A 27624-nucleotide genomic window follows, 5' to 3' on the forward strand; every position below is an offset into this window, starting at 1 on the left:
ACTATTTGGGAACACGTTCTCAAATACAATCACAGTTGGCATGTCTGTTCATAAGACCGATAAGGAATAAGTATACAATTTAATCTAATACACAATACATTTTGTAGACGACATTTTATTCTCAAAAGATGTGAAGTTGTTCAAAGTGTCATGTCGTATCAGAGACGGTATCGTTGGGAAAACGCAGCACTTTAGTGTTGTTGCTGTACATATTTCTCCCATCTTTTATAGCAGAGTCACACACAATCAAAGTTTGAGCTTAGCCTTTCTTTGTGGCCTCCTACAGGTCTCACTGATAAAACAGATTGACGGCAAAATGGCAGAAAAGAAAAATTTAAAGGGACACTTAATTCACCTTAAGATTGTCACTTATATAATAGGTATACATATAAAATTACATCCGTACTAAAATCCCCCCCCCAAGAGACTGTAGTGATTGAAGTTTTTTGGTGAGATTTACGACAAATTGACACGTCCTCTTTTGGAGCTTGGCTTGTTATTTTTTTCTGGTTTCAGCGCATACATTTTGAATCCCGTTATTTTAACATTAATAGCGACGTATTTACAGTGACTTTGAATGGACACTTTGTGATCGGTCCCTCCCGTGACTCCCACCACGACATGGAGGGAGGCGTTTAGTATTGATTTCTCCAAAACAAATTGATAAAAAAGAAATACTTGTGATTGAAAAATGACCTATCCTTGCTGGATGATCCCCTTTCATAAAGCTTTAAGAACATTCATACAAAGTTTGATACAATACAATGCAATGCAATTGTATTTATACAGCGCAATTCACAACAGCCGCAGCTGTTACAAAGCGTTTTCCATATGCCGCCATATAAAATTAGCAGGTAATTAGAACACAAATTAAAACACATCAACGCATTTACAAGAGATACCAGAAGAACAGCAGAACAGTGATGCAAGATGGTTACATTTCACAAGTACAAAAATGAGTTGATAGGTTAATGGACCTGTGTGATGAAATAAAGTCCATGCATGATTCTTGAATTGATTGAGGTAAAAGAAAGACATGAAACATAGTTAAAGGGAAAAATTATGTTCATTGATTAATTTAATGAGGATATAAAGAGGTGGATACAATTCAATGAAAAACATTAGGGGTGTTTTGTGTCATGATCCGTGTCGGGCATGGCAGGGTTTTGTTATTATTTTTACGTTTCCATGTTTTTGTGTTACTGTTTTGTCAGCTGAGTGGGGGCGTTCCCCCTCAGCATTCGTCCTCGCCAGCCACGCACCTGTTTCACGTTAACCATCACACACCTGTTCCCCATCTGCCCCCTAATGACTGGACTATTTAAGCTCCCCATGCCGACAACACAGTGTCGGGTCATTGCCGCTCATTACGGACTATCACGACCGCGTTTTGTTCTCGTCCCTGTGCTTGTTCATGTTCTCGTTCTCGTTCCCGTTTCCGTTTACGTTCCCCCAGTATTTGTCCCTGTCTTTGTTCCTCGTCCTCCGATCCTGCTAGTTTCGTTTTGGTTACCCTTTGTTATCTTGCTCCCGGCCACGTTGTTTTTCCTTGTTTTGATTCCTTTAATAAATTACCCTTACTTTACCCATTTCCCTGCTTCCTCGCATTCTGGGTTCCACCTCCTCCTCGCCGTACGGCGATCGCGACTCCACCTCCTCCTCGCCGTACGGCGATCGTGACAGTTTTGTACTGGCCATGGTGACATAAATCCTATTGAAAGTGTTTCAAATGTGGAAAAACATTAAAACAGAAGTGACAAAAGTTATCAGTCAACATCATCTGCAAAATTAAAAGCAGATGCAGAAAGAGCTATTAGTAACACAGATAGCATCTTAAAAGGAAATATATCCTCTGGAGTAACCGGAACAGATGATAAAAAGGAACAGCTCGCATTGGAGAGAGAGCTGGCTTCCTCCAATGCTGAATTGGCAGTTTATCAGGCGTCAGATGTCCAACATCAATCTCTTCTTCATCAATGCACTTGACCCAACAACAAGATAATATGAACCTGCAACATGGATGACAGCAAAAGGATTGGTCATTTCAACAAAGTAAATGGAAAGAAATTGATTCATCCAATCATCCATCCATTATCTGCCGCTTAACTGGGGTCGAGTCGCGGCGGCAGCAACTTCAGCAGGGAAGCCCAGACTTCCCTCTCCCCAGCCACATCTTCTAGCTCTTCCGAAGGGATCCTCAGGCGTTCCCAGGCCAGCCGGGAGACATAGTCTCTCCAGCATGTCATGGGTCGTCCTCGGGGCCTCCTGCTGGTGGGACATGCCCGCAACACCTCACCCAGGAGGCGTCCAGGAGGCCTCCTAATCAGATGCCTGAGCCATCTCATCTTGCTAATTCTTCACCACGACAGACCGATACAGCGTCCGCGTCACAGCAGACGCTGCAGCGATCCGCCTGGCGGTCTCACGCTCCATCCTCCCCTCACTCGTGAACAAGACCCCAAGATACGTGAACTCCTCCACTTGGGGCAGGATCTCATCCCCGACCTCGAGAGGGCACTCCACCCTTTTCTAACTGAGGATCATATTTTCAGATTTGGAGGTGCTGATCTTCATCCCACTCCAGTGACAGTTGGTGATCACGACATGAAGAAGCCAACAGTGCCATATCAGCTCCAAAAAGCAGAGATGCAATACTTTGTCAACCAAACCGGACCCCCTCATTGCCTTGGCTGCGCCTAGAAATTCTGTCCATAAAAGTTATGAACAGAATTGTGACAAAGGGCAGCCTTGGCGGAGACCAACCCTCACTGTCCCCATTGTGGCACCAATAAAAGCCATCTTTAACTTTCTCTTTATAACAGTCCACTTAAACTTTTGTGAAATAAATCCAAGAAAAGTGCTGCGCATTAATGATGCTCCTAAGGTCAAAATGCAGATGGGACCATACAACATACTGTTAATATTGCTAAACTTAGTAGATATAGTCTACGCACCTGTTATCTTATGTGGACATTAAAAATTACACCAAATTAAATCATTTCAAAAGTTACTTCACTATTAAGGTGACCTATAATCCGTACAACTCAACTGAAAAAAATGAAAACTTTTTAAGAGGAGCAGTTAAAACAAACCTATTAATTAGGGCTGGGCAATATGACGTAAAATCAATATCGCGATAAATTGAGCAATTTTACCTCGATAGCGATAAGTGCACGATAAATTCCCCCTGTGGACAAAAATCAAAATAAATGCAGGAATTTTATTGACCAACTGGTACACATTACTTTTAATGGAAAATAAAAGTACAAAAATCATTTGTATAAACATTCCAAATATCTTACTTTGCATGACTTTAACAATGCCACAAAGAACAGGAGAAAAGGGTACCTCTCGCAAAATCTTTTCTACCAATTGATTGCACCAAGGTGCTGTAATGCCATGTGCAAAGGCCTAGATTAGTGTAAAGGTCTCTTGTAAATAATATAAATAATTCCATGTGCAAAGGAGCTAGTGTAGTCGGTAAATAAAATGCTAAAATGGGGGAAAAAGTCAATGCAAGTAAACAAGTGTACATCATCAGGAAAATGTGCCGTCTCGAGTACTCTGGTGCGCAGTCGCCACTTGTCGTCTATGTCATGGGCAGTCAGGCTCAAACTGGGATCGATGCTGCGACTCGACCACAAGTCGGATGTGGATGCAAAATGATTGACATGTCTGAGCTCCTCCTGATATTGTCCATATTGGGAAGTACGGTTTGCGACAAATATTTTTGTACCTCTTGTCGACTACTTTCATGAGGCGTTTAAATCCTGTGCGCTCTGTTATGTACGGGCATACGTGGGAACAGCTCTGTAAAAAGGGTTGGTGAGAGTGGACCCCGGAAGTGGGCGGGAGTTGTGACGTTGCGGTGTTGTGGTCCGCAGACGTGAATAAACGAGTTGATCATCACGTCATAGTCCGGGAGTTATTCTGACATAACATTGGCGACGAGGATTATGGATTCCCTTCTAGCACCTCTTCCCCCGTTCCTCGCCCTCCCGGGAGACCCGCCGGTTCCAGGGGTACGTTGGCTGGAGTCTTTTGAAACGTTCATAACGGCCGCCGGGCTTTCACACGCTAGTGACGCTCGGAGGAAAGCCCTTCTGATTCACTCGCTCGGTAGCGAAGGACAGCAGATTTTTAGAACTCTCTGTGCCGCGCCTACATACAACAACTGTGTCAAGCTGCTAAAGGACCATTTTTCGGCCCCTCAGAATGTCATGCTACGGCGAATTGTTTTCCGCCAACGGAAGCAGCAGGCAGGCGAATCCGTTCATCACTACGTGGCTGATTTAAAAGGGCTAGCCAGCCTGTGTAAATTTGGTGTGCTGGAAGACGAGCTGATACGCGATCAGCTAGCTGAACACACTAATACCCGAAGCTCAGGGAGAAGCTGCTAACGATGCCAGATGACCTTACTCTGTCCAAAGCAGTGGATTTAGCGTTCCACCTGGAGTCAGCAGCAGCGCTGGCAGCTCAGCTAACGCCCGCCTCTAATTCCCTTTCCCCCAGACCAATGCCCCGAATTGCCCCGCTAAGGGACAGAAGTGGCAACGCTGTGGGAAGCAGAATCATTTCGCTCGCGTCTGTCGCTCTTCCCCTGCGTCAGGCGGCCAATCTACACAACGTGTGCTGGGGAGGCCAGCGCCAACGATCATCCATAGAGTAGCCACCGAAACCCGATCAGCTAAATGGTGTACAGTGGGGCCTGCCTCCCACTGCTGGTGGATACGGGGGGCTTCCAGGTCACTGTTGAACGCTACAACAGTCCGTCGTCTCTTCCCACACTGGACGCTCACTGGTAGCGCCGAGGATCTGTATGGCTATGGACACTCAAAGATTAAGATGGCAGGCATGATCACGGTGGCTGTTCGTTACGGGACAAAGACTCTTCCCTCATTCACCTTTCAAGTGTCTCGACAGGGGGCCAATCTCATGGGTTGGGATTTGTTTAGCGAGCTGGGTTTCGCCATCTTGGACAGTGTGGGAGGGACCATCCTTTCTGTCATCTCATCATGGCGCCAGAACTGGCCAGATCTGTTCAGCGGCGTGGGCTGCCTCACCGCTTTCAACCATCAGCCTCTCCTCAGACCTGGGGTGCGCCCGGTCATTCAGCCCCTGCGCCGACTGCCCCTCGCCCTGCGTGACCAAGTAACTGCCGAGCTGCAGAAACTCTCCGATGCAGGCATTATCGAGCGCATTGATGCCTCTCCCTGTGGTGGTGGCAAAGAGGAAGTCTGGGGGGCTGCGTCCGTGTGTTGACCTCAGAGCGGTGAATAAGGCAGTAGTCCCGGACCGCTGCCCGTTACCCACGGTGGAGGATTTAGCAGCACAGTTCTACAACTCGTCCGTCTACACAAAGCTGGATCTCCGCCAAGGCTACCTGCAGGTCCCTTTACACCCAGACAGCCGCAACCTGACAGCTTTTGTAACACACGATGGGGTGTTCCGCTACACGAGGATGCCCTTCGGCCTCAGCTCAGCCCCGAGCTGTTTTCAAAAAATTATGTCAACGATTTTCGCAGGCATCCCGGGCGTGGTGGTCTTCTTGGATGACATTGTGGTCCATGGGGTGACACCAGCCATCCATGACGGGCGACTGGCGAGGGTGTTGGATGTCCGCAGCAGTCACGGCCTCACTCTGAACGAAGATAAGTGCACGTTTGCAGCCCCTGTCATCGAGTTTGTTGGGTTCCGGTTGTGGAGGCCGTCCTGCGCCTGTCAGAGCCGTCGTGTCCAGCTCAACTGTCGTCTTTTCTGGGGATGACGGTGTACTACTTGCGTTTCCTTCCCCGGTACTCTGAGACTACATCGCCGCTGCGCGAGCTCCTGAAACAGGACGCGGTCTGGCAGTGGACCCCGGCCTGCTCCGCTGCTGTCCGCCAACTCAAGACCCAGCTCACCTCACCACCGGTGCTGGCATTCTTTGACCTGGAGAGTCCGATGTTTGTCACATGCGATGCGTCTAACACAGCAGTCGGGGCGGTGCTCTCCCAGATCCAAAGGGGCACGGAGCGCCCGGTGGCGTTCGCTTCTAGGTCACTAAACACGGCCGAACAAAAGTACTCAGTGGGCGAGCCCGAAGCGTCTGGCATATGTACTTATACGGACGCCATTTCACTCTGAGAACCGACCACCAGGCTCTCACTGCCCTGCTCGCCACATCGGGATCGGGTCGCAAGCCGCTGATGATCTACCGCTGGTCAGAGAGGCTCCAGCCATACGACTTCACCACTCTGTTCACTCCTGGCAAGGAAAACGTCGTGGCGGACCTGCTCTCTCGCACCAACCCTATCCCAGCACTCGATACCCCAAACCTCGACCCAAGGTCTGACTCAAGCCGAGACGCGATGGAGTCCGAACTCATTCTCATGCTCCACGCCCACTCCAGGCCTCTGTCTCCTTGGAGGACATACAAATAGCGTCAGAGAAGGACCCTGCACTCTCCCAGCTCCGTACTTACATCCGGAAAGGGTGGCCCGCGAAGGTCCCGGAGCAGTTGGCACCCTTTCACAGGGTCCGGGATGAGTTGACCTGTTGGAACGGCGTCTGCGTGGCTCGGGGGCTGCGCACAGTCATTCCCAGTGACCTCAGGCTACGTGTTCTGGCCATGGCTTACGAAGGCCATCTGGGGATTGTCAAGGTGAAATGCCGCTGCAGGGACCTGGTGTGGTGGCCTGGCATAGACCGTGATATAGAAACAATGGTGAAGGACTGCACAGCCTGCCTGGTTAATTCCCCAGCGTTCCTGATGATAGGCCGGGAAATACAGCTTCCTCTGAACCGGCTCCGGGCCCCAACGGTCACCACACCAGGGGCGACACCCGGCCACAGCACCAGAGTCACGGAGATGCAGCGTCAGATGAAACGGCGGTTCGACAGGAGTCGGAGGGTGAAAACACCTGCACTCACAACGGGGGACTGGGTCCGGATTCGCCGGCCTAACCGAGACCACAAACTACTCACATTCTGGTCTGCACCAATGCAGATCGCCAGCCACTTTCAAGCTCACTGATGGATCACGGTGGCATGCTAGTCGTCTTCGGAAGGTGGCACCGCCCTCAAACGCCGACGCAGGTTTGGAGGACACAGCATCCATGTTTGAGGACTGTACCTTCCCTGATGAACAGCTGCAGGATGCAGCCAGCCACCCACCTGAACAGCTGGAGGCTTGACCTGGCCCAGAGGCCCGCCCAACTCGTGTGCGGATGAAGCCGAGGCATTTGAGAGACTATGTTTTAGATTAATGTCCGGTTCGAGTATCGCCGGTTGGTGACAGTATATTACAAGTGTTATGACGGTAACCAGCATTGACTTCATCCAGTTCATGTAAGTTTGATTCTTTTGTTACATACGCTCCTCAGTGATTCTTTCAAAAGGGGGGATCAATGTTATGTACGGGCATACGCGGGGACAGCCCTGTGAAAAGGGTTGGGGAGAGTGGACCCCGGAAGTGGGCGGGAGTTGTGACGTTGCGGTGTTGTGGTCCGCAGACGTGAATAAACGAGTTGATCATCACGTCGTAGTCCGGGAGTTATTCTGACATAACACGCGCCACTATAGCTAGATGAGCTATATCTTTAGCTATGTGCTAGGCTATCGCGTCCACCTCTGAGACGTTCTCTCGTGTGGTGTCGCCTCCATTATGGGCTGTTGTCACTTGTTCAACCTTGCTTCTCACTTTGAACTTTCAGCACAGCGTGGTTGTGTTGTTGGTGGTGAAAAAGAAAAGGTTGGACGCGCAGTTTTGGGTGGTTACAACGCACTTTGTAGTTCGTGTTCTTTTGCTCAAACATTGTCTTTATGGAACCCAAAACATTTCCAAACGACAGATGTCGAATTTCTTTTCGGGACAAGCGCAACAGGAACAACTTCAACTAACGTTACTTCGTCTTTGTCACGATCCGTCTGTTTGTTGTTGCAGCTGAGTGGGCGTTTCCTCCGGCGCTCGTTCCCGTTCGCTCGTCACCTGGCCGGGAGAGACGCTCCCACGATCCGCACAGCTGCATCGCATCATCGCCCTTGATTACGGGCTACTTAAGCCACCGTCGCGGACCAGCCTATCCTGCCTTGCTCATGCTCATGCTCTACGTACTTATTCCTTGCCCTGATTACTCCGTGTATAGTTATTGCACATTTGTGTTTTGTACCTTGCTCCAGCTATTCTTCGGCTCGCTTTTTGTTCTCGTTTGTGGTTTGGGTTCATCCTTATCCGCTGGTGGTAAGCTGTTTTCCGTTCATCGATTTCCTTGCGTTGCAAGCGTTTTTTGTTATTCATTATTGTTTTCCTGGTGTGGGTTGTCCGCCAGCGTTTTCCGTTCTTGCCGACCTTCGACGGTTGTAATTATGGATATACCCTAGACTTTCAAATTCCTTACTAAATATATGGTTATAGTGATTGATTGATTGTGTCATAGACGGTCACAATAAACGCTCTTCAATTCCACCATCTTTTCGTGTCAGCGTTTTTAGAGTCCACCTTCCGCCTTCCAGCTTCGGCTGGAAAGCGACCGTGACAGTCTTCAGCCGTGTCATCCGCTTCTGGATTTGAATTGCCAGCTATGACGCGTCGTCTGTTTTCTTCCTTGTTCAGCTGAGTGGAGTCACGTGACTACAGCCGCTGTAGTCGTTTTAAAGGGGCATGAACATAACCGCAGACAGAAAATACTTCTTTTTTTTTTTTTTAAACATCGAGTTTACCGACATGGACAAAATTATGTCGGTCATTGTATTACATTTCGCTAATGGTAAATTTTCGGTTTATCGCCCAGCCCTAATATTAATGTCTTTGTGTGCAGTGTATACGTAATCTTATCATTGAGGACATAGTCTTGTTTATCATTTGTTCCAGTCACTGCAAAAGAAAAACAGGCCCAAAGCATTACGTTCCCACCACCATGATTCAGGTAAGGCGTTCTCAAGTGAGGAGCAGTATTGCGTTTGTGCCTGACATACCTTTATGGAATATGGCCAAAAGGTTCAGCCATGGATTCATCAGCCCATAACACATTTCCCATGTGTTAGGGAATTTTTTACTGCGGTCGGGCCGGGGTGTAGGAGCAGATTGTGTGTGTGAGAATAATGTTGCACAGTTTATTGCTTGGTTTTTGGTTAATTGATGAGCAATTTTATTTAGGTAGGAATTTTCCCTTGCATCGTGGGTGTTCTAAGGAAGGAAACAGTTTTTTTCATGAGTGCAACTTTTGGCAATTTTCACAGATATAGGTTAAATCTAAAACCAGGGCTGCTTCATTAAAAATTGTAGGTGGTGCAACTGAGCCATTTTGTAAATATTACACAATTAAATAATAAAAACAATTGAGAAATAAAATAAAAATAAAAAATGTTAAAATGATTCGGCCAAGCTTGATGTATCAGCAAATTTTCATGTGATTTCATGCATGTTTGGCGAAATGCGCACTGCCACAGCACAGCGTTCCATGAAAGCTCACAAATTTCATGTTTTAACACCATTAAGTAGTGATGGGAAAATGAAGCTTCAAGATGTTTCATGAACCAGTTGTTGTATTTTTGACTCCACTAGATGGTACTGTTGGTTTAAATAAAGGATTTATAAAATGGCAAATCACTGTGCTTTCAGCCCAATGTTGAACAGAGAGCGCCAATTACATGAGTCCAAAAATCCTACAACTGGTTCATGAAGCAGATTTGAAGCTTCATTTACCCCTCACTACCGTTAAGCTCTAAATACTCTGCGATGAAATTGTATTTAATTTCTTAGATAGTTTCAGGACTTTAATATCACCAAACGTGTTAAATTTGGGCATTCCGTATCAACTTATAGTAGCTTTAATTGTCATGGTGAATAATCGGATTTTGCAGCACCCTTTGCTGAAAAGTCACATAATTCTGCGTAGTGCATAATCAATGTTTTGTCTGACATGTGTCTGACAAATTTTCAGTTGGATTTGTTCAAACGGCTCTGTGCAGGACACTAAAAAGTAAACAAAATACATTTTATTCGCCGTTAGGTGGCGTTATATATAACAGAATACTATCATCTAATAATCTACCAGGTATTCTTTTATCTGAAACACGGCTAGGTACAGATTCTCCTGTTACTCTTACCGAGGCTTGCTCACCAAATTGTAACTTTTTATTTTCTACCAGGGGTGGTAAAAGAGGAGGCGGAACTGCATCAATTTTTAAAACTACACTTATCCCAAAGGAGAAATATTTTTAACACCAAGCCTTGGTTTTTAGCAGTCCTTCTATTCTCTGTGTCCCTACAGACCTCCCCATCAAGTCATTATCATCCATCCATCCATTTTCTGTTCCGCTTCTCCTCACTAGGGTCACGGGGGTTGCTGGAGCCTATCCCAGCTATCTTCGGGCAGTAGGCGGGGGACACCCTGAACTGGTTGCCAACCAATTGCAGGGCACACAGAGACGAACAACCATCCGCACTCACACTCACAGTCATACCTAGGGGCAATTTAGAGTGTCCAATTAACCTACCATGCATATTCTTTGGAATGTGGGAGGAAACCGGAGTACCCGGAAGAAACCCACGCAGGCACGGGTAGAAGATGTAAACTCCACACAGGATGGCCGGTGCCGGGATTGAACCCACGACCGATGCTGTCTCTCACTTTGCGGCCATCGTGCTAACCAGTCGGGCCAAGTCATCATCAATTTTACATTTCACTGATAACAGAATTTTAATAGCTGTTGATTTTAACGTGCACGTAGACGACATCTCTGACCCACTGTCCAGAGAACTGCATGCATACTTTTATTTCCCGTCATTTAGATTATTGTAATGCCCTGCTCTCTGGTCTTCCCGAAAAGAGTATTTCCAGTTTACGATTACTCCAGAATTCAGCCACACGGGTTCCGAGGAAACCAGAGGGCTAAAGTGAAGCCCTTTCTTTCCTATAGCAGCTCTTAGACAAGAGGAGTAATGTGTTACACATCAAAGCTAGATTACTGGATTGCACTTTACTTTGGAGTCAGCCAGTCCTTCCTCAAGCGCCTCCAACAGGTGCAAAATGCTGCCGCTCGCCTTTTTAACTGGAGCTCGGAAGATGGATCATTTAACCCCAATCTTGGCCTCTCTTCACTGCCTACCAGTGCACTTTAGAGTTCACTTTAAGATACTTCTGTTCATCTTCAAAGCTTTAAATGGCCTAGCCCCAGCGTACTTCTCTGAGCTCCTCCACCCCTACGTACCTGCCCGCTGCCTCAGGCCTGTGGACCAAATGCTGCTGCAGGTGCCGAGGACTAGGTGGCGCCTCAGGGGGGTTCGTGCCTTTTCTGTTGCTGGTCCTAACCTATGGAATGAGCTCCCATTAAATGTTAGGCAAGCCCCCTCTCTATCCACTTTTAAAACTCGTTTGAAAACACATTTTTAGGCTTTAGCTTTCGACTCACCACGAGACTGTCGCTGTTCTGCTGTTCTTCTGGTAGCTATTGTAAATGTGTTTCTGTGTTTCAATTTGAGCTCTAATTTCCCGCTAATTTATATTTCACCATATGGATAGCGCTTAGCTACAGCTCCAGCTGTTGTGAAATGCACTATAGAAATAAAGTTGTATTGTATTGTATTTTATAAAAATCGCTACATTGGCCCCCGTGTGTTTCAGGAATGATTGAAAGGTGCTTTTATTCATTTTGAAATGTCTTAACTGTCTTGGGCTACCTTATTAATCTCACCTGCTTTTATCATATCAACCTTTGCGGGTCCTGATGTCCTTTGGCCTTTTAATTATTCCAAGGGTGAGAACTAGAACACACACTGAGGCTGCGTTCAGCCATTCTGGTCCTGCCAGAGAACAGGTCCACAGAGACTGCTGATATTTCTAATAGGAGGCTCAAGACACACCTTTTTAATTTGATGGATTTTAAATGATTTGTTTTTCGTCTTTTCAATCGTCAACTAATCTTACTGTGTTTTAGTTATTCATGTTTTTATTGTTTTGTTTTTAGCGTGGTTGTTATTTATTTTATTTTGCTTATTCTGCTTTTTTGAATATATTTTAGCTCCAGTGTATCCTCGTGGGAGCTCCTTAGGCCCTGCGGACCGGGGGCCTCTGCACCATGTGTAAGGTCGACCCCGGTCAATCTGGAACGAGAGTCTCTGTGATGGTGCCGCTCTCTATGGCCGTGGGCTGTCATTCCTCTCAACGTAGATGAGCTCACCATGGGTACCCTGTCCTCATGTGGTTTCTCGTGCCTCGCGTGCTTGTGAATATATGTTAGTGTGTATTGTAGGTGCGAGGTGGGGTCTTCTTTTTATGTTGTATTTTGGATGTTTTTGTTGCACAGCACTTTGAGTTGCATTTTTAAAAGTGCTATACAAATAAAATGTGATTGATTAGATTGATTAATTGGTTTCATGCTTTATGTTGAAAAAAATATTAAACTAAAATTTTTATGCCCCGCCCCATCATATATTATTTTGAAAACTCCCTTTTTTTCCCTTGTTGTTCTTAGATGTCTAAAGTCGATACAGCCGATACAACCGAAATGATTCTTCAGAACAAGGGTGCTAAAGTATCACCTTAATAAAAATTTGACATTCAAAAATTCATAGGTTACATCCTGTTCAAATTAGAATATGGCTGCAATGTTTGTTTGTTTTTTTTGTTGTTTTTTTTTTTGGACGTCTCGGATGATTCACATGCCTGCCAATTTTCGTAGGCCTTGGGCCACCATACCAGGATAGGATTTTGTTTTTCCACCGTCCATAACGCAGCCATTTTGTATTCATCTTTTAGGACAACTTTGAAATATCTGAATTTTCACCAAGCCAAATAAATTTGGTGAGTTTTTGTGTATGTTTAAGTCCCCAAAAATGCAATTCGCTACTCGGGCCTCAATAATAACAATTTTAATGAAAGCAATAGGGCTTTTGCAGTGTTCGCTGATGGGCTCTAATAATAATTTAAAAAAATAATAATAATAATAATAATAATAATAGTCACTGATGGTGTAGTGGTACACTCGCTCGAATTGTGTGCGGACAGCGTGGGTTCAGTTCCCACTCAGTGACGGTGTCTGCCCTGTGACTGGCTGGCAACCAGTTCAAGGTGTAGTGTGCCTTTCGCCCGTAGTCAGGTGGGATAGGCTCCAGCACCCTCCCGCGACCCTGTACAGGATAAGCGGTGTGGATAATGACATAATAATAATAATAATAATAATAATAATAATAATAATAATAATAATAATAATAATAATAATAATAATAATAATAATAATAATAATAATAATAATAATAATAATAATAATAATAATAATAATAATAATAATAATAATAATAATAATAATAGGGCGGCATGGTGGCCGACTGGTTAGCACGATGGCCTCACAGTGAGAGACAGTATCGGGCGTGGGTTCAAGCCCGGCTCCGGCCATCCTGTGTGGAGATTGCATGTTCTCCCCGTGCCTGCGTGGGTTTCCTCCGGGTAATCCGGTTTCCTTCCACATTCCAAAAACATGCATGGCAGGTCGATTGAACACTCTAAATTGCCCCTAGGTATGAGTGTGAGTGCGGATGGTTGTTTGTCTCTGTGTGCCCTGCAAGTGGCTGGCAACCAGTTCAGGGTGTCCCCCGCCTACTGCTCGAAGATAGCTGGGATAGGCTCCAGCCCCCCCCGCGACCCTAGTGAGGAGAAGCGGTACGGAAAATGGATGGATAATAATAATAATAATAATGATAATTTCTACAAAAACAAGCAGGGGTCACTACTCGGCCCCTTTCCATAGATACAACAGGGACTTTGCAGCAGTCGCTGCTTGGTCCCTAATAATTTCTACAAAACAATAGTGACTTCTACAAAGCCAATAGGAAGCTTGTAGTTGCTATTTAGGTTATAATTTAAAAAAATAATAAACAATGTTCTTGTGGACTGTGAATTAAACAATACATTTCAAATGAAGCCATCAATGAATAATAGCAAGGAAAACAAGCATTCAAACGACAACCACACACTGTACTAATGGGCCACGTCAAATTATGTGGTTGGCTTGATTCAGCCCATGAGCCTTGTGTTTGACGTATGTGACTGTGTGTTGAGTTAATATCAAACTAAAATGTAATAATGAAGATATAAAAAGAACTAATGTAAGAGCTGTTAATTGTATTTTTATTTTTGTAAATTTGCTTCATTTTCCCATGAGGGAGTTTCTGAGTGGTAACCATCCATCCATCCTCTAGACCATTTTTCATTTTCATTTTCAGGGTCACGGGGTACTCTATCCCCGCTGACTTTGCGCCAAAGGTGGAATACCCACTGGACTGGTTGTTAGTCAGTTGCAAGGCACGCATAGAGATAGAGAACCAATTACATTGTGCCAATGTGCCATCAATAACTAGTGGCATTAGGATATCACAATAACATGCAGGGTCATCACTTTTCAGGAGACCAAAAAAAGGGTTTGTTCAGCCATTAAAAGCTTCGACAAAGAAAGCAAGGAGGACCTACACATGAGGTTTCGGCCCATTGCTAATGACGTTGCATTGGAAGGAGAACGGGGCTGTCGTTGGTTTTTGAACATTACGTGAGTGCAGGAAATTTTGAATTTGATATATTGTCACTTAGATGATGTTAGAATACTTGGAATGTTTGTACACTTCCTGCCATGCGCTTTGTTTCCAATTGCATTCTGGTCTTGAGTATTTACAAGTGAGTATTTACCATAGGTGCAATGCGAAAGGTCTTAATCTGTGACATCGTCACAGTCTGTGGCACATCAAGGATTTGTGGAGTGTGAGATTAGGGCTCTACGTCGTCATAAATCTCTACGTCCCAATTCAGATGTGTGGTGGCGGGTGGCCAGTTGCTTTTTGTGGTCTGTGGACATTTGGGCATACATACCTTTAGCTTCTTAGGTTCGCTCTTCTTTTGGCTGGTAGGTTGTAATTTTTCCATATCTTAATTTTTTTTATTAGATTTTTTTTTAAGAATTAAGATGATTCATTTGTGTTTTTTATATGTCTCTGCTATGGATTTCTAGGATGAATTACTGCATACCAGACATTTATGAGATGGCTCACTCTGTGGTTGGGGAATACCCAATCCAGGGTGGTGGAGAACACTGCCTGTACACAGGTGAAGGACCAGGGTATGGACACTGTGAGCCGCAACCTCTTCATCATCCGCCGTGCCTGGAGCAGGTTTGGCCATTGAGCCAGCACTATAATTGTTTGTATAGTGGTGTACCTTCCGGTTTAAAGAGTGACTTCTGTCACATGGAGATCCCGCTCAATAATTTTCATCATCACCCTGAGTATTCTACTGAGATTAAATCAGACCTCTCACATGTACAGTGGATGCAAGGACCACACAAGAAAGGTATGATACCTGGATAGTGATCGCTGGTATATGGGGTGATGAGAAATGCTTCACGTAAAAGTGTTGCTTATATTGTCATTTTCTGTTTATTTCATCTGCCTCATCAAATATTTTTTATGTTATTAATTAGGGATGACTCTTTGATCATTGAATCAATGATGTCTGGGATTTCCGATTTAAATCCCAGCATAAATCCAAGTCCTGGCGCGATGCAGCAGGATTCCTTATTGATTGGATTATTATTGATTGGATGGAGAGGCAACAGAAGGCTCATGCAAGATAATCATGCACGTTCCATTTTGTAGTTCAAGTAGAATTGATCCTGGACCCTCAAGCAAAGTCCTCGAACCCTGTTGTATTGTTTCTCCTGTCTTGCAGTGTCGCTACTTTGTATATACTATATCGGATGTGAATTTGAGTAGTTCAATGACTTCGCAGACTCCGTGTGGCTTTGTGTAACGCTGGCGTCGAGCGGAATCTTTGTACCTCCAAAATCGTCACTTTTCAGGACGCCTCGATTTTATTTTTTTTTCAAAATAAATAATAATGATAACAAGTGTAGATTGACCGACTATAGACTTGTGGGAAAAAAATTACATTTATCAAATTGTGACAAAGGAGGTTTCATCCCGATGTCAGCGATATGTGTTGAAATCATACAACAGATGAATTTCAATAATTCTGCAAATACTTGTATAGGTAGACAGGCGGGTGTACTGACAGACACAGTAGATATAATGTACAGACAGATTCAGCAAATCATGGGTCTCCAAGTCTGGTTCTCGGGAGCCCCTATCCAGCCTGTTTTATATGCTCCAACCAACTTAATTTAAACTTTAAAATAAGCAAGCTTTGCACAAGCCTGTTAATAATCCCTCATTTGAATCAGCTGTGTTGGGTCGACGGGAAACCTCAAAAGCTTGAAGACCGGACTTGGTTGCATGGATGTTAATGCTACTACCCTTTCCTGACACTTCACATTTACTGTATTTTATACCTGCTCTAATTACATAATTCTTTTTTTCCCCAATTTAAAATGTGAGAATGTGTTCGTGCTCCCCAGAGCCGTGCCGTCCTCCAGAGCCCTTTGAGGAATCAGTATCTTTAACCGTTAAGTCATGACAGAATTTTGTTGCCGTATCGGTGTAGAGCTCTTGTGACAAACAGGTGCAAAATTGCTGCTTTCAGCCTAGACTTTTATCCTTGGGGTGGGAAGGGTGCCCACGGGTTGGCCGAGTCCATCTAAAAAATTACAATTTTAGCGTGCCATCTCTAATTTCCCCAGATTTTGACCAATTGTAACCATTCAAATATCAATCTGTTCAGCTCATTCGTATTACATTTTTCTTTTTTTTTTTAAAGTAAAACCCGAAATTAAAAATTTGGGGGTTTTAACCTCTAATTTTTACATTTTTGACAGATTCTAATTGTTCCAACTTTAAACTGTTCAGATCAATCCCATTTATTTTATTTATTCAATTTATTTATTTCCAAATGAAAGCTAAAATCTTTCGTTTGGGAATTTATTGTTCAAGGTTATTTTTTTAGAACAATTCAAACCATTTGAAATTTTAAGTGTTCAGTTAACCCCTACTCTAATTTCGTTTTTCAAAATTTCATACGAAAAGCGCAAAATTATTTTTTTCACTTTGTCTACATTTTTTCGAGCAATTGTTCCATTTTTTTTAACTGCTCAGCATCTCCCGTTTGCAATTTTTTTAAATTTCAACATATTTCCTTTTTTTTCTTTTTTTTTACCAGTTTGGAATGACGGGTTACAAATGTATGTGAATGGTTGTACCATGTGTTCTATAATATTTATTATTAAAACCATCAATGTTAAAAACATGTTAAATGTTTTTACAATATTTAACATTACTAGATCATTTACAGCACTAAGGAACTAAGGATAGTATGGAAATTATTCTTAACACAATTATTTAGTTTATACTTATTTATTGGATCTACGACAACTTGAATAAAATAATTATTTAATTCATCAGTTATATCTGTTATTCTAGCAATAACAATATTTTTATCAAGTATAAAATATTCATTCGGAATATAGTTTTTTTTTTAATTGTTATCTATTATACAATGTAATATTCTCCATATTTCCTGTACGTTATTCGTATTCTCTTCTAATAGTACATTCCCACTTGTTTGTCCTTGTGTAATATATTAATATATACAAGTTTTATATATATATATATATATATATATATATATATATATGAAGGGAAAAGGGGAAAGAAATTTAAGAAATAAACTTGCAGTACTTCCGGTTTATTTATTATTCGAGGATGACAATATTTTATTTGGAAAACTAATCTACGTTACATCAGACTCTTGACGCATGTCAAGATACTTGTTGTCTCGGTCACATTATGCTAATATAATAATATTAATCCCACAAGCTCACAAATGAGAACGACCAAGGACAAAGCCCGCTCTGCACAATTTGCGACGATCAAGTCTACAGTTGACGGTTCACAAAAGTTAGGGACTTGTATGAACCGCGGCGGGAAAAAGGTTGAATGACCTATAGTATGTCAAGTAAACAACAGAAATCATTTTCTTCTCCTCCAGGGTACATACCAAGTTACCTGGACAAAGATGAGCTCTGTGTTGTGTGTGGGGACAAAGCTACGGGCTATCATTATCGCTGCATTACCTGTGAAGGCTGTAAGGTAACCAACAAGTCTCTGAATTGATTGTAGAAACAAATGGAAGAATCTCAGCACATATGTGGCGCCATCTGCTGTCTAGGGCTTTTTCAGGCGGACAATTCAGAAAGATCTCTGGCAAACCTATATTTGCAAGTATGAGAAAAAATGTGCCATCGACAAAGTGACCAGAAACCAGTGCCAGGATTGTCGCTTCAAGAAATGTATTGCAGTCGGAATGGCTACAGACTGTAAGTCAAGACATATATTTGGAATTAAGTTGACCAAAAGCACTTCTCTGCAACAGGAAGCAGTTATGACATCGAAGATTTGCACACTTTCCAGCTACAGTGAATGCACTGAAATGTTGTCATTTTTATCCACCCCCACCCCCAAATCCTGCCACTGCCCTTCCAAACCCACAAGTGGTGTTGGATGAGAGCAAGCGACTCGCCAAGCGCAAATTGATTGAAGAAAACCGGGAGCGTCGCCGCAAGGAGGAATTACAAAAAACAGTCTTGGATCATCACGGGCCCACCGAGGACGAGTGGGACCTCATTCGCATGATTACTGAGGCTCATATGGCCACAAATGCTCAAGGAAATTATTGGAAGCAGAAGCGGAAACTCTTGGTGAGAGAGTCTCCTCGTCTGCAGTTCTCAACACCTTCCATCACCATGGAGGACTGAAAGTGCCAAAATTAAATCAATAAATACACCATGAAATGTTTAGATAAAATTGTCTTTAATCAAATGTTTTATTTGTTGAGTAAATATGGAATTTAAAAAATGTGTAATCAATTAAATTAAAAATTTGTCATTCATGAAACACTGCAATGCGGGGGACCATGAAATAGTTAATTAAACACAGGAAAAAAATCATTAAATACAGATATAATTAATTAAATACAGAAATAACATTACAGACTTTGTTTTTTTACAAATTAGCATTGGTAATTTGTTAAATTAATGACACATTTATTTATTTAATTCCCTATTTAATTAATAAATTCAACACTTAATTAATGACACTTTTATTTAAATATTTAATGGTACATTTATCATATTTATCAAATTCCATATATAACGAATGAATTAAACAATTAATTAATTAATGACAATTTCAGTTAAACATTTCATGGTGCATTTATTCCTCCTTAGATCACAGCCCCTTCCTCATCTGTATTTTCTTCTTCTGTGAAAATAAATTTTAAAAAAAATACACGTGGTAACTACATAGCATGTAATATTAACTTTTCTCTTCGTTCTTGAAATTACCTAGAAAATTGTAGAGAAAATAGACCCTCCACAAAATGTGCGGATAGGTACCAAGCCTGACCAGGAATAGCAGGGGTCACCCAAATAAAAATGTTATCACCTACATTTAGCTTAAACAATAAATATACCCCAAACTATGATTCCCAAAATATTGGGATGAGGCTCAAAAGATTTAGAAAAGAAACAAAAATGTTTTTTTTAAACGAAAAAAAAGGAACAAACCGAAACCTCAACGTATTTTATAAAACTAACCAAACCTAAATATAAATTATAGCAAAAATGTGCTTTGTTTTTGTCCTTGCAAATCAAATCAATCAGCTTTTGTGGTTCCTTTTTAAATGTACTGTGTCATTTTGAGGACTAGATGCCTGGACTTTACGGCAGTAGTCTGACATGCCGTAAACAGCAGCTACTGTGTTACTAGGGCAACGCCCACATTCATGCTCTGTTGCGGTTAATGTTGCAGTGTGTTATTTAAATCGTTTACTGATAACCTTAAATACTTATGCGGACATTGGATTACTTTACCTACTGTATTTATTTCCGCATTGCTGTTCATCCCTGCAGAAGAAGGACGGTCAAACGTCTTTCCAGAATTGTAGGTTACTTTACAATACTTGGTGACCTTTTTTTTATCTTGCACTTGACAAATACGCCATATATTCAAAAAAGTAAAACTAATACTAATATTAATAAAACCTAAACAAAAATCCAGCGTTATAGAAAAAATAAAAGCTAATAAAACCCCACAAAAAATGCTCTGAAAACCTATTTAAAATAAATTAAATTAAAAAAAAACCCTAGTGAGGAAAAGGATAAACGAATGAATGAATAAAAAACCGAACAAATGAATGTAATTAAACTATTTAAGTTTCAATTAGTGTTCCTGTCTTTAACAAAAGCATAATCATCTCTCTGAATTGCAATTTTCTCTCACTACTGTAGTTGTGCGTGTTGACCTGTTTGATAAGGTGGTTCTTGTCCTGTTTTCTACCACAAAAACACATTTTCAAATACTGTCTTGACCTATTTGCCATCTTCGTCAGTTTTGCATTTTTTTTCTTAGCTGGCTTGTTCCACTCTCTAGATATAAACTTCACAATGCCTGTTGATTATCCAACAGGTCGAGGAAACAATGCTTCTTAATGAAATAACGTGTAATTTATTCGATACCTCTGACCAGAGCGCGGCGAGGATGAAGGAAACTAAGGTATGACTTAACACTCAGTATGTAGACCTTTTAATGGAGTAATTGGAGCCCTTTTGCGCCCCAAATGTTTATGTGGCCCTTTTTTGATTCATGTTCCCACAACAGCCAAGGTCCTTGAAACAGAATAAATACCGCACAAGTAACTACAGTACACATACAATGCGACTAGAAAAACAGCCAAACCCGATGATTTTGTTGAACCAACATGACATTTAATATTTAAAGTATCATTAAAAAAAGTTACATTATTTTCCCTGGACTGAAAAAATATTCCGGTTCTGTTACTTCGGTTGGCTTCTTATGAAGCATAAAGCAAGTTCTGTACTGAAGTTCTCAAGCTTACCTGTTACATCAAACGCTATGGAATATACGATGGACATACTAAACACGCCAGGAAAAATATATAATTACGAATGATAACTGGTAAAATGTAGCATGACACATACTGTATTTTTATTGGTGGTGAATTCATGACTGATTGGCTGGTGGCTTCGGGTTGTACGACTCTTGCCAAAAGTAAGATGGTGTAGATTTTTGCTTTTCCGCAACCCAAATGAGGATCAGCAGTATCCAAATTGATGAATCAATATTATTTGAAGTGAACAGTTAATGAGTTGAAACTTAAACCGCACTAGAATGGAATGCTGGAATAAACAAGACAGTCACATTAGGTTGACATGGTATTTTTCGGACTCACTTTTAACTATTCGGGAGTGCCGTGTTTCCCTGGAATTTTAATTCCGCTGATTGTGTTCCATTGTTTCTGTTACGATCCACTAAAATTCCTTTGCTGTCTTTTCAGCCTGCTAGTATCGGTCATTCATCCACGGTAAATACCTGTGAAGGAAATAAAGTGGATTTAGAGGCATTCAGGCAATTTCCAAAAATTATCACCCCTGCCATAACACGAGTGGTGGACTTCGCCAAAAAGCTGCCAATGTTTTGTGAGGTACGTGAAGCCACCAATTCAATAACATTTTATGAGTACAAAAAAATGATTAATGTCAATAATGTAATGGCAAATTATTGCTTCTCTGTATGTGCTCTGTGAGTGACTGGGGACGACGAGTAAGATTTACCCCACCTTTTGCCTGAGGTCAGCAGGGGCCGTTATTGCATCAGTTTGATTGGAAAACTTGAAAAAAAAATAAATAAAAAGATACACACACTTACATTACTTTATTGATTCATTTGCTTTAAAGAATAATGTATGGTTACTTTACAGATTATTTGATTTCCAAGCAAGTAAATAAGTGAGCAGAGATGGACACTCTACCCTATTTCGGCGGTTCGTCCGGGTATGACGAGAGGCTAATGACGGTTTCATAATTCATAAACATTATGTGAATGTGGGATGAATTTTTTCATTTTTGCCTGTTTATGGAACACAGTACTAGCCCCCTTAAAAGCTTCTAGATTTGTGGGTTTTTTTTTTTGTAATATTACATGTCTAATTTGTGTTGGACATGCAAGAGGTTTTGCAAAGTAAATAGTTTGAGTCAGGAGACCAGGGGTCCTTATAGGTCCTAGTCTGAAAATGCCTTCAGTGAAACTGGCGTGGTCATGTCGCGTCTCGTCTGTTGCAGGTGAGCGGTAATTAATTACTAAAGGAATTTGTGTAGATTGATTTATTTTATTTTATTTATTTATTTACTTTTTTTACTGTCTCTACGTTATTAAATAAGGTATTATCCACATTTTTAACACCAGGAGATGCTTTCTACCTCCAAAACAACGCCAAGCTTTGGTTACTGAGGATACCGGAACCGGTCTCAGACTCTTATTGTCATTGTTGTCACACAAGGCGAATTCACAGATGACCTCGGAATTGGGACACATTGTAGAGGAGGCAGTATTGATTGCACTTTATCTCTGCGCAAATTAAACACAACTTAAGATGGCTCTCAATTGCTTCTTCAATTGCTTCTACAGCCAGGGTATCGCTTCCGCTCGTTCACTCTCAGGTGAACTCTCAGTTCAAGGACCAGGACACGCAACAGCTCTACAAGATTTCATTCTGCTCCAAGTGCAAATATTTGAAATCTATACATACGGCACATGACGGGGTTAGATAAATCGGACGGACGAAAACCCACTTCCGACCTTGCTTAGACCGTTCTTTTTTTAAAAACTTCTCATCCTCTGTGCTACGTCCCAAATATGGGCATTCATCTGGGAAGGCCGGACGGGCTGTTTCGCCCCTGGACGAAATGCCCTTCTCTGTTAATGAATATTGTCAAGTTATAGAAAAGTAACCAATTACAGCTCCAGCTGTTATGAAATGCACAATATAAATAAAGTTGTATTGTATTGAATTGTACAATAAATGTTTTGCTTTTTAAAAGCAAAAAGAAACTATTTGTTTTAGGGACTGCGCACTAGAACTACTTCAAGATCATTTCTCTGTTCTTGTTAACAGCTGCCATGTGAAGACCAGATCATCTTGCTGAGAGGCTGCTGTATGGAAGTCATGTCATTGCGTGCTGCTGTCCGCTATGATCCAGAGAGTGAGACCCTCACACTTAATGGAGAGATGGCAGTCACACGGGGCCAACTTAAGAATGGAGGCCTGGGTGTAGTGTCGGATGCCATTTTTGACCTTGGTGTCTCACTGTCCTCCTTTAACTTGGATGACTCTGAGGTGGCGCTTTTACAAGCAGTTATTCTGCTTTCATCTGGTAAGTGCAATACAAATATGATGAGTAATTTTTGCATTCAAAATTTCAAACATTTAATAGAACTAAAGCTAAATGTATTTATCTACTTCATATTTAATATAAAAAGTGTATTAAAGTTGTATATGTATGATTAATTATAATTTTTTATATAATGTCAGAGGAAGTTCATTCTTCACTCTGATTATGTTGGTTTTCAAAGGTGCTGTGTTTCAAGGGCACCTCAACTGTATTCAAGATGCCAACCAGCGTATCTTTAAACACTAATTGCAAATATTATTCTGCTCTGGTTGCTTTTAGAAGACCTTTTGCCTCTGAGAAAGCTTCATCTGTTCATGCAACAAGGCGAGTTAGGACAGCACTAGTCTGAGACACGACTATTTATGTATAAAGTGTACAGTAAGTAGCATGGTCACAAGTCGAACAGTATCATTCTTTTGGAATACATTCCCTCTCCCAAACGCGGGTCACTGGGGTCCCCCTCTGGAGCCAGGCCCGGAGGTGGGGCTGGTTGACGAGCACCTGCTGGCTAGGCCTGCACCCATGTGTCGCCCTTCCCATGGGCTCAACACCTGTGGGAGGGGCCAAAGGGGTCAGGTGCCTTGTGAGCTGGACGGCGGCAAGAAGCAGGGACCTTGGCTCTCCTATCACCGGCTACAGAAATTAGCTCTTGGGACATGGAATGTCACCTCCTGGGAAGAAGCCCGAGCTGGTGTGTGAGGCGGAGAAGTTCAGACGAGATATAGTCTGGCTCTCGTCCACACACAACTTGGGCGCCTGTACCAGCCCTCTTGAGAAAGGTTTGACACTCTTCCATTCTGGAGTTGCCCAAGGTGAGAGGTGCTGAGCAGGTGTGGGTATACTGATTGCCCCCCGGCTTGGCGCCTGTACATTGGAAGTGGAACATGTTTCGTGCCTCCTTTGTTGAGGCATCGAAGCTGTGAACGTATGGTTGGTGCCTGTCATGGCGGCAACCCCCAAAACCATTGGTGGACACCGGTGATAAGGGATGCTGTCAGGCTGAAGAAAGAGTCCTATCGGGCCTTTTTGGCCTGTGAGACTCCAGAGGCAGCTGACAGGTACCGTCTGGCCAAGCGGAATGCAGCTTTGGCTGTTGCTGATGGTTAGACTCGGACGTGGGAGGAGTTTGGTGAGGCATGGAAAACATCTTACAGACGGCTTTGAGGTAATTCATGATAGTGAAGATGGAGTGCTGCTTATCTTGTTTGACACAACTTAACAACATTGTGTGGACATCTGGGACACTGCCTCTGGATTGGCAGACTGGGGTGGTGGGACAGGAGGGTTTGTTCCAATTCTGGAGGAATCACACTCCTCAGCCTCCCTGGTAAAGTCTACTCAGGGGTGCTGGAGAGGAGGGTCCGTCGGGAGGTCGAATCTCAGATTCAGGAGGAGTAGTGTGGTTTTCATCCCGGCCGGGGAATAGTGGACCAGATCTACACTCTTGGCAGGGTCCTTAAGGGTGAATGGGAGTTCAACCAACCAGTCTACATGTATTTTGGGGACTAGTAGAAGGCATTCGACCGTGTCCCTCAGGGTGTTCCGTGGTGTGTGCTTCGGAAGTATGGGTTACTGAGCCCTCTAAAACGTCTCTGTCACGTTTCCCCCTCTGTATAATGGACAGGCATTAGGAGTGTTTCCTTACACTTAGATACGTTTATACTGTGTATATTTGCATGCTTTTTATGAATGTCTGCTGCTAATGTTACACATTAACGGCTACATTACGCCGCCGACTCTGTGTGATCTATATCTTTGCTGCTGTAACACCTCAAATTTCCCCATTGTGGGACTAATAAAGGACATCTTTATCTTTATCTTTATCTTTAGCTCCGATGTAAGAGTTTGGTCCTCATTGCCGGCTGTAAGTCGAATTCGTTTCCAGTGAGGGTTGGACTCCACCAAGGCTGCCCTTTGTCACCGTCTGCGTTAATAACTTTTATAGACAGAATTTTTAGGCGCAGCCACGAGGAGGTCCGGTTTGGTGGCCTCAGTATTGCATCTCTGCTTTTTGCAGATGATGTGGAACTGTTGGCTTCTTCAAGCCGTGATCTCCAACTCTCACTGGAGCAGGATGTAGATCAGCATCTCCAAATCTGAGACCATGGCCCTCAGTTAGAAAAGGGTGGAGTGCCCTCTTGAGGTCGGGATGAGATCCTGCCCCAAGTGGAGGAGTTCAAGTATCTTGGGGTCTTGTTCATTGGGGTCTGTTGTGAGATCGACTGGCGTATCAGTGCAGAGTCTGCTGTGATGCGGACCCTGTATCGGTCTGTCGTGGTAAAGAAGGAGCTGAGCCAAAATGCGAAGCTCTCGATTTTACCGTTGATTTACATTCCTACCATCACCTATGGTCACGAGCTATGGGTCGTGACCGAAAGAACAGGATTTCGTTTTCAAGGGGCCAAAATGACTTTCCTCCGCAGGGTGTCTGGGCTCTCCCTTACAGATATGGTGAGAAGCTCGGTCATCCGAGAAGGACTCAGAGTCGAGCCGCTACTTCTCCGTGTTGAGAGGAGCCAGATGAGGTGGCTCTGATTGGATGCCTCCAAGACGCTGGTGAGGCATTCCAGGCATGTCCCACCAGCAGGAGGCCCCGAGGCTGACTCAGGACATGCTGGAGAGACTTGGGATCCTTCCAGAAGAGCTGGAAGACGTGGCTGGGGAGAGGGAAGCTTTGGCTTCCTGCTGAAGTTGCTGCCTCCAAAACCCGACCCCATGTACGTGACAAATAATGGATGGATTGATGTTTAATCCCTGATTTCTTTTATCAGATCGCCCAGGCCTGAGTAGCGTGGAGCGGATTGAGCGCTGCCAAGAGGAATTCCTGCTGGCCTTTGAGCATTACATCAACTACCGCAAACATAATGTACCTCATTTCTGGCCGAAGCTGCTTATGAAGGTGTCAGACCTCCGAATGATCGGTGCCTGCCATGCAAGCCGATTCCTTCACATGAAAGTGGAGTGTCCAACTGAGTTATTCCCTCCTCTGTTCCTGGAGGTATTTGAGGACTGAGTAGAGGATTTTGATGGGAAAAAATGTGTGTGTGTGCGTGTGTGTGTGTGTGTGTTTATTTACTGCATGTGTGAGTACTTGAATGCTTGTAATAGATGAGATATAAAATGTGTCACGTAATGCACTATTGCGTGTCACTTTATTTTGTAGTTTATGAGTAGTACTGTGATCAGTTATTTGTATTGGAATCACTGCTTTCTGTGTGAATAGCATTCTTGTTTATTGTTTTGTTTACTTTTTGTTATTGCTGGGGATTTCACCTTATTCTCTGATTTTACCATTAATCCTGTTTGTCTTGCTGATTGAACAGTAGAATAAATTATTTTTTTAAGCATCTGTTTATTGATTAAAACACATGTAAACACCATTCTTTTATGAGTTCAGCTCACTTGCCAATGACTGTTAACAAGTCTTTATTGTAAGCACCCTTCACACAGTGACTTAACTTTACTGAATGAGTTAACATGGCACAATTCTGGAAAGACGTTTGACCGTTCTCCTTCTGCAGGGGTGAACAGCAATGCGGAAATAAATACAGTAGGTAAAGTAATCCAATGTCCGCACAAGTATTTAAGGTTATCAGAAAATGATTTAAACAGTACAGTGCAACATTACGGAGCCCCTTAGGGGACATGGAAGAGAAAAAATAATAATTTGCGTTCCCTCGCAAAATCTTTGCGTTCCCTTGCAAAGTTGTTTTTTTTTCGAGTGAATGTTTATTTATTTATTTTTTTAATGTGCGTTTATGTACTTCCGGGTCAGGTTGACTACCCTTGCCTCGAATGCGCTGCTGTTCAAGAGACGACAGTACGTTGGAGGCGGCACTAATCATGGAGGAGGGCTTGGAACTGTCTTTCTCTTATTTGAAAACCGTTCTTAATATCCAGAACTGATTTTATTTCTTTGTATTTCAAGACAATTTCAAAGTAAAATTCAATTAAACTCGCCCACGGGTGAACACACTCCATCTTTGCTGCGTTTGTTTACACGGAAGATGACCCGGAAGTACATAAACGCGCATTAAAAAAAATAAACATTCACTCGAAAAAAAAAACAAAAAACAACTTTGCATTCCCTCGCAAAGTTTGCGTTCCCTCGCAAACTTTGCGAGGGAATGCAATCTTTGCAAGGGAACGCAAAGATTTTGCGAGGGAACGCAAAGTTTTTTTTTTTCTCTTCCGTGTCCCCTAAGGGGCTCCGTACAACATTAACGGTACCACCAAAACATCCCAACAAAGCATGAATGCGGGCGTTGCCCTCGTAACACAGTAGCTGCTGTTTATGGCATGTCAGACTACTGTCGTAAAGTCTAGGGCACATAGTACTCATATGACGCAGTACATTTAAAAATGAACCGCAAAAGCTGACAAGGACAAAAACAAAGGACATTTTTACGATAATTTATAGTTCGTTTTGCTTAGTTTTATAAAATATGATGAGGTTTG

The 27624-nt window shown here is 42.8% G+C and overlaps 1 protein-coding gene across 9 annotated transcripts in view; it reads left to right on the top strand.

Moving 5' to 3' along the window:
* Positions 1-26436, top strand: part of LOC148321051 (thyroid hormone receptor beta-like) — a 29848-nt gene extending 3412 nt beyond the window's left edge. The window contains exons 2-10 of one of the 9 annotated variants that reach the window (XM_088318689.1): positions 12004-12167; positions 14980-15317; positions 17907-18007; positions 18087-18234; positions 18410-18615; positions 20384-20470; positions 21273-21419; positions 22890-23148; positions 25938-26436. In XM_088318689.1, the coding sequence (XP_088174815.1) occupies positions 14981-15317; positions 17907-18007; positions 18087-18234; positions 18410-18615; positions 20384-20470; positions 21273-21419; positions 22890-23148; positions 25938-26179 (1527 nt within the window). In that variant the 5' untranslated portion in view covers positions 12004-12167; position 14980 and the 3' untranslated portion in view covers positions 26180-26436. Of the gene's footprint in view, positions 1-12003; positions 12168-14219; positions 15318-17906; positions 18008-18086; positions 18235-18409; positions 18616-20383; positions 20471-21272; positions 21420-22889; positions 23149-25937 lie in introns of those variants that run through there. The other 8 variants (XM_088318692.1, XM_088318688.1, XM_088318693.1 and 5 more) reach the window with 8 other exon arrangements.
* The last annotated feature ends 1188 nt before the right edge of the window (positions 26437-27624 follow it).

This window comes from Idiotropiscis lumnitzeri, chromosome 16 (genome assembly GCF_059441095.1).
Source record: "Idiotropiscis lumnitzeri isolate Australia: NSW breed Sydney's pygmy pipehorse chromosome 16, RoL_Ilum_1.0, whole genome shotgun sequence".
NCBI classification, from domain to species: domain Eukaryota; kingdom Metazoa; phylum Chordata; class Actinopteri; order Syngnathiformes; family Syngnathidae; genus Idiotropiscis; species Idiotropiscis lumnitzeri.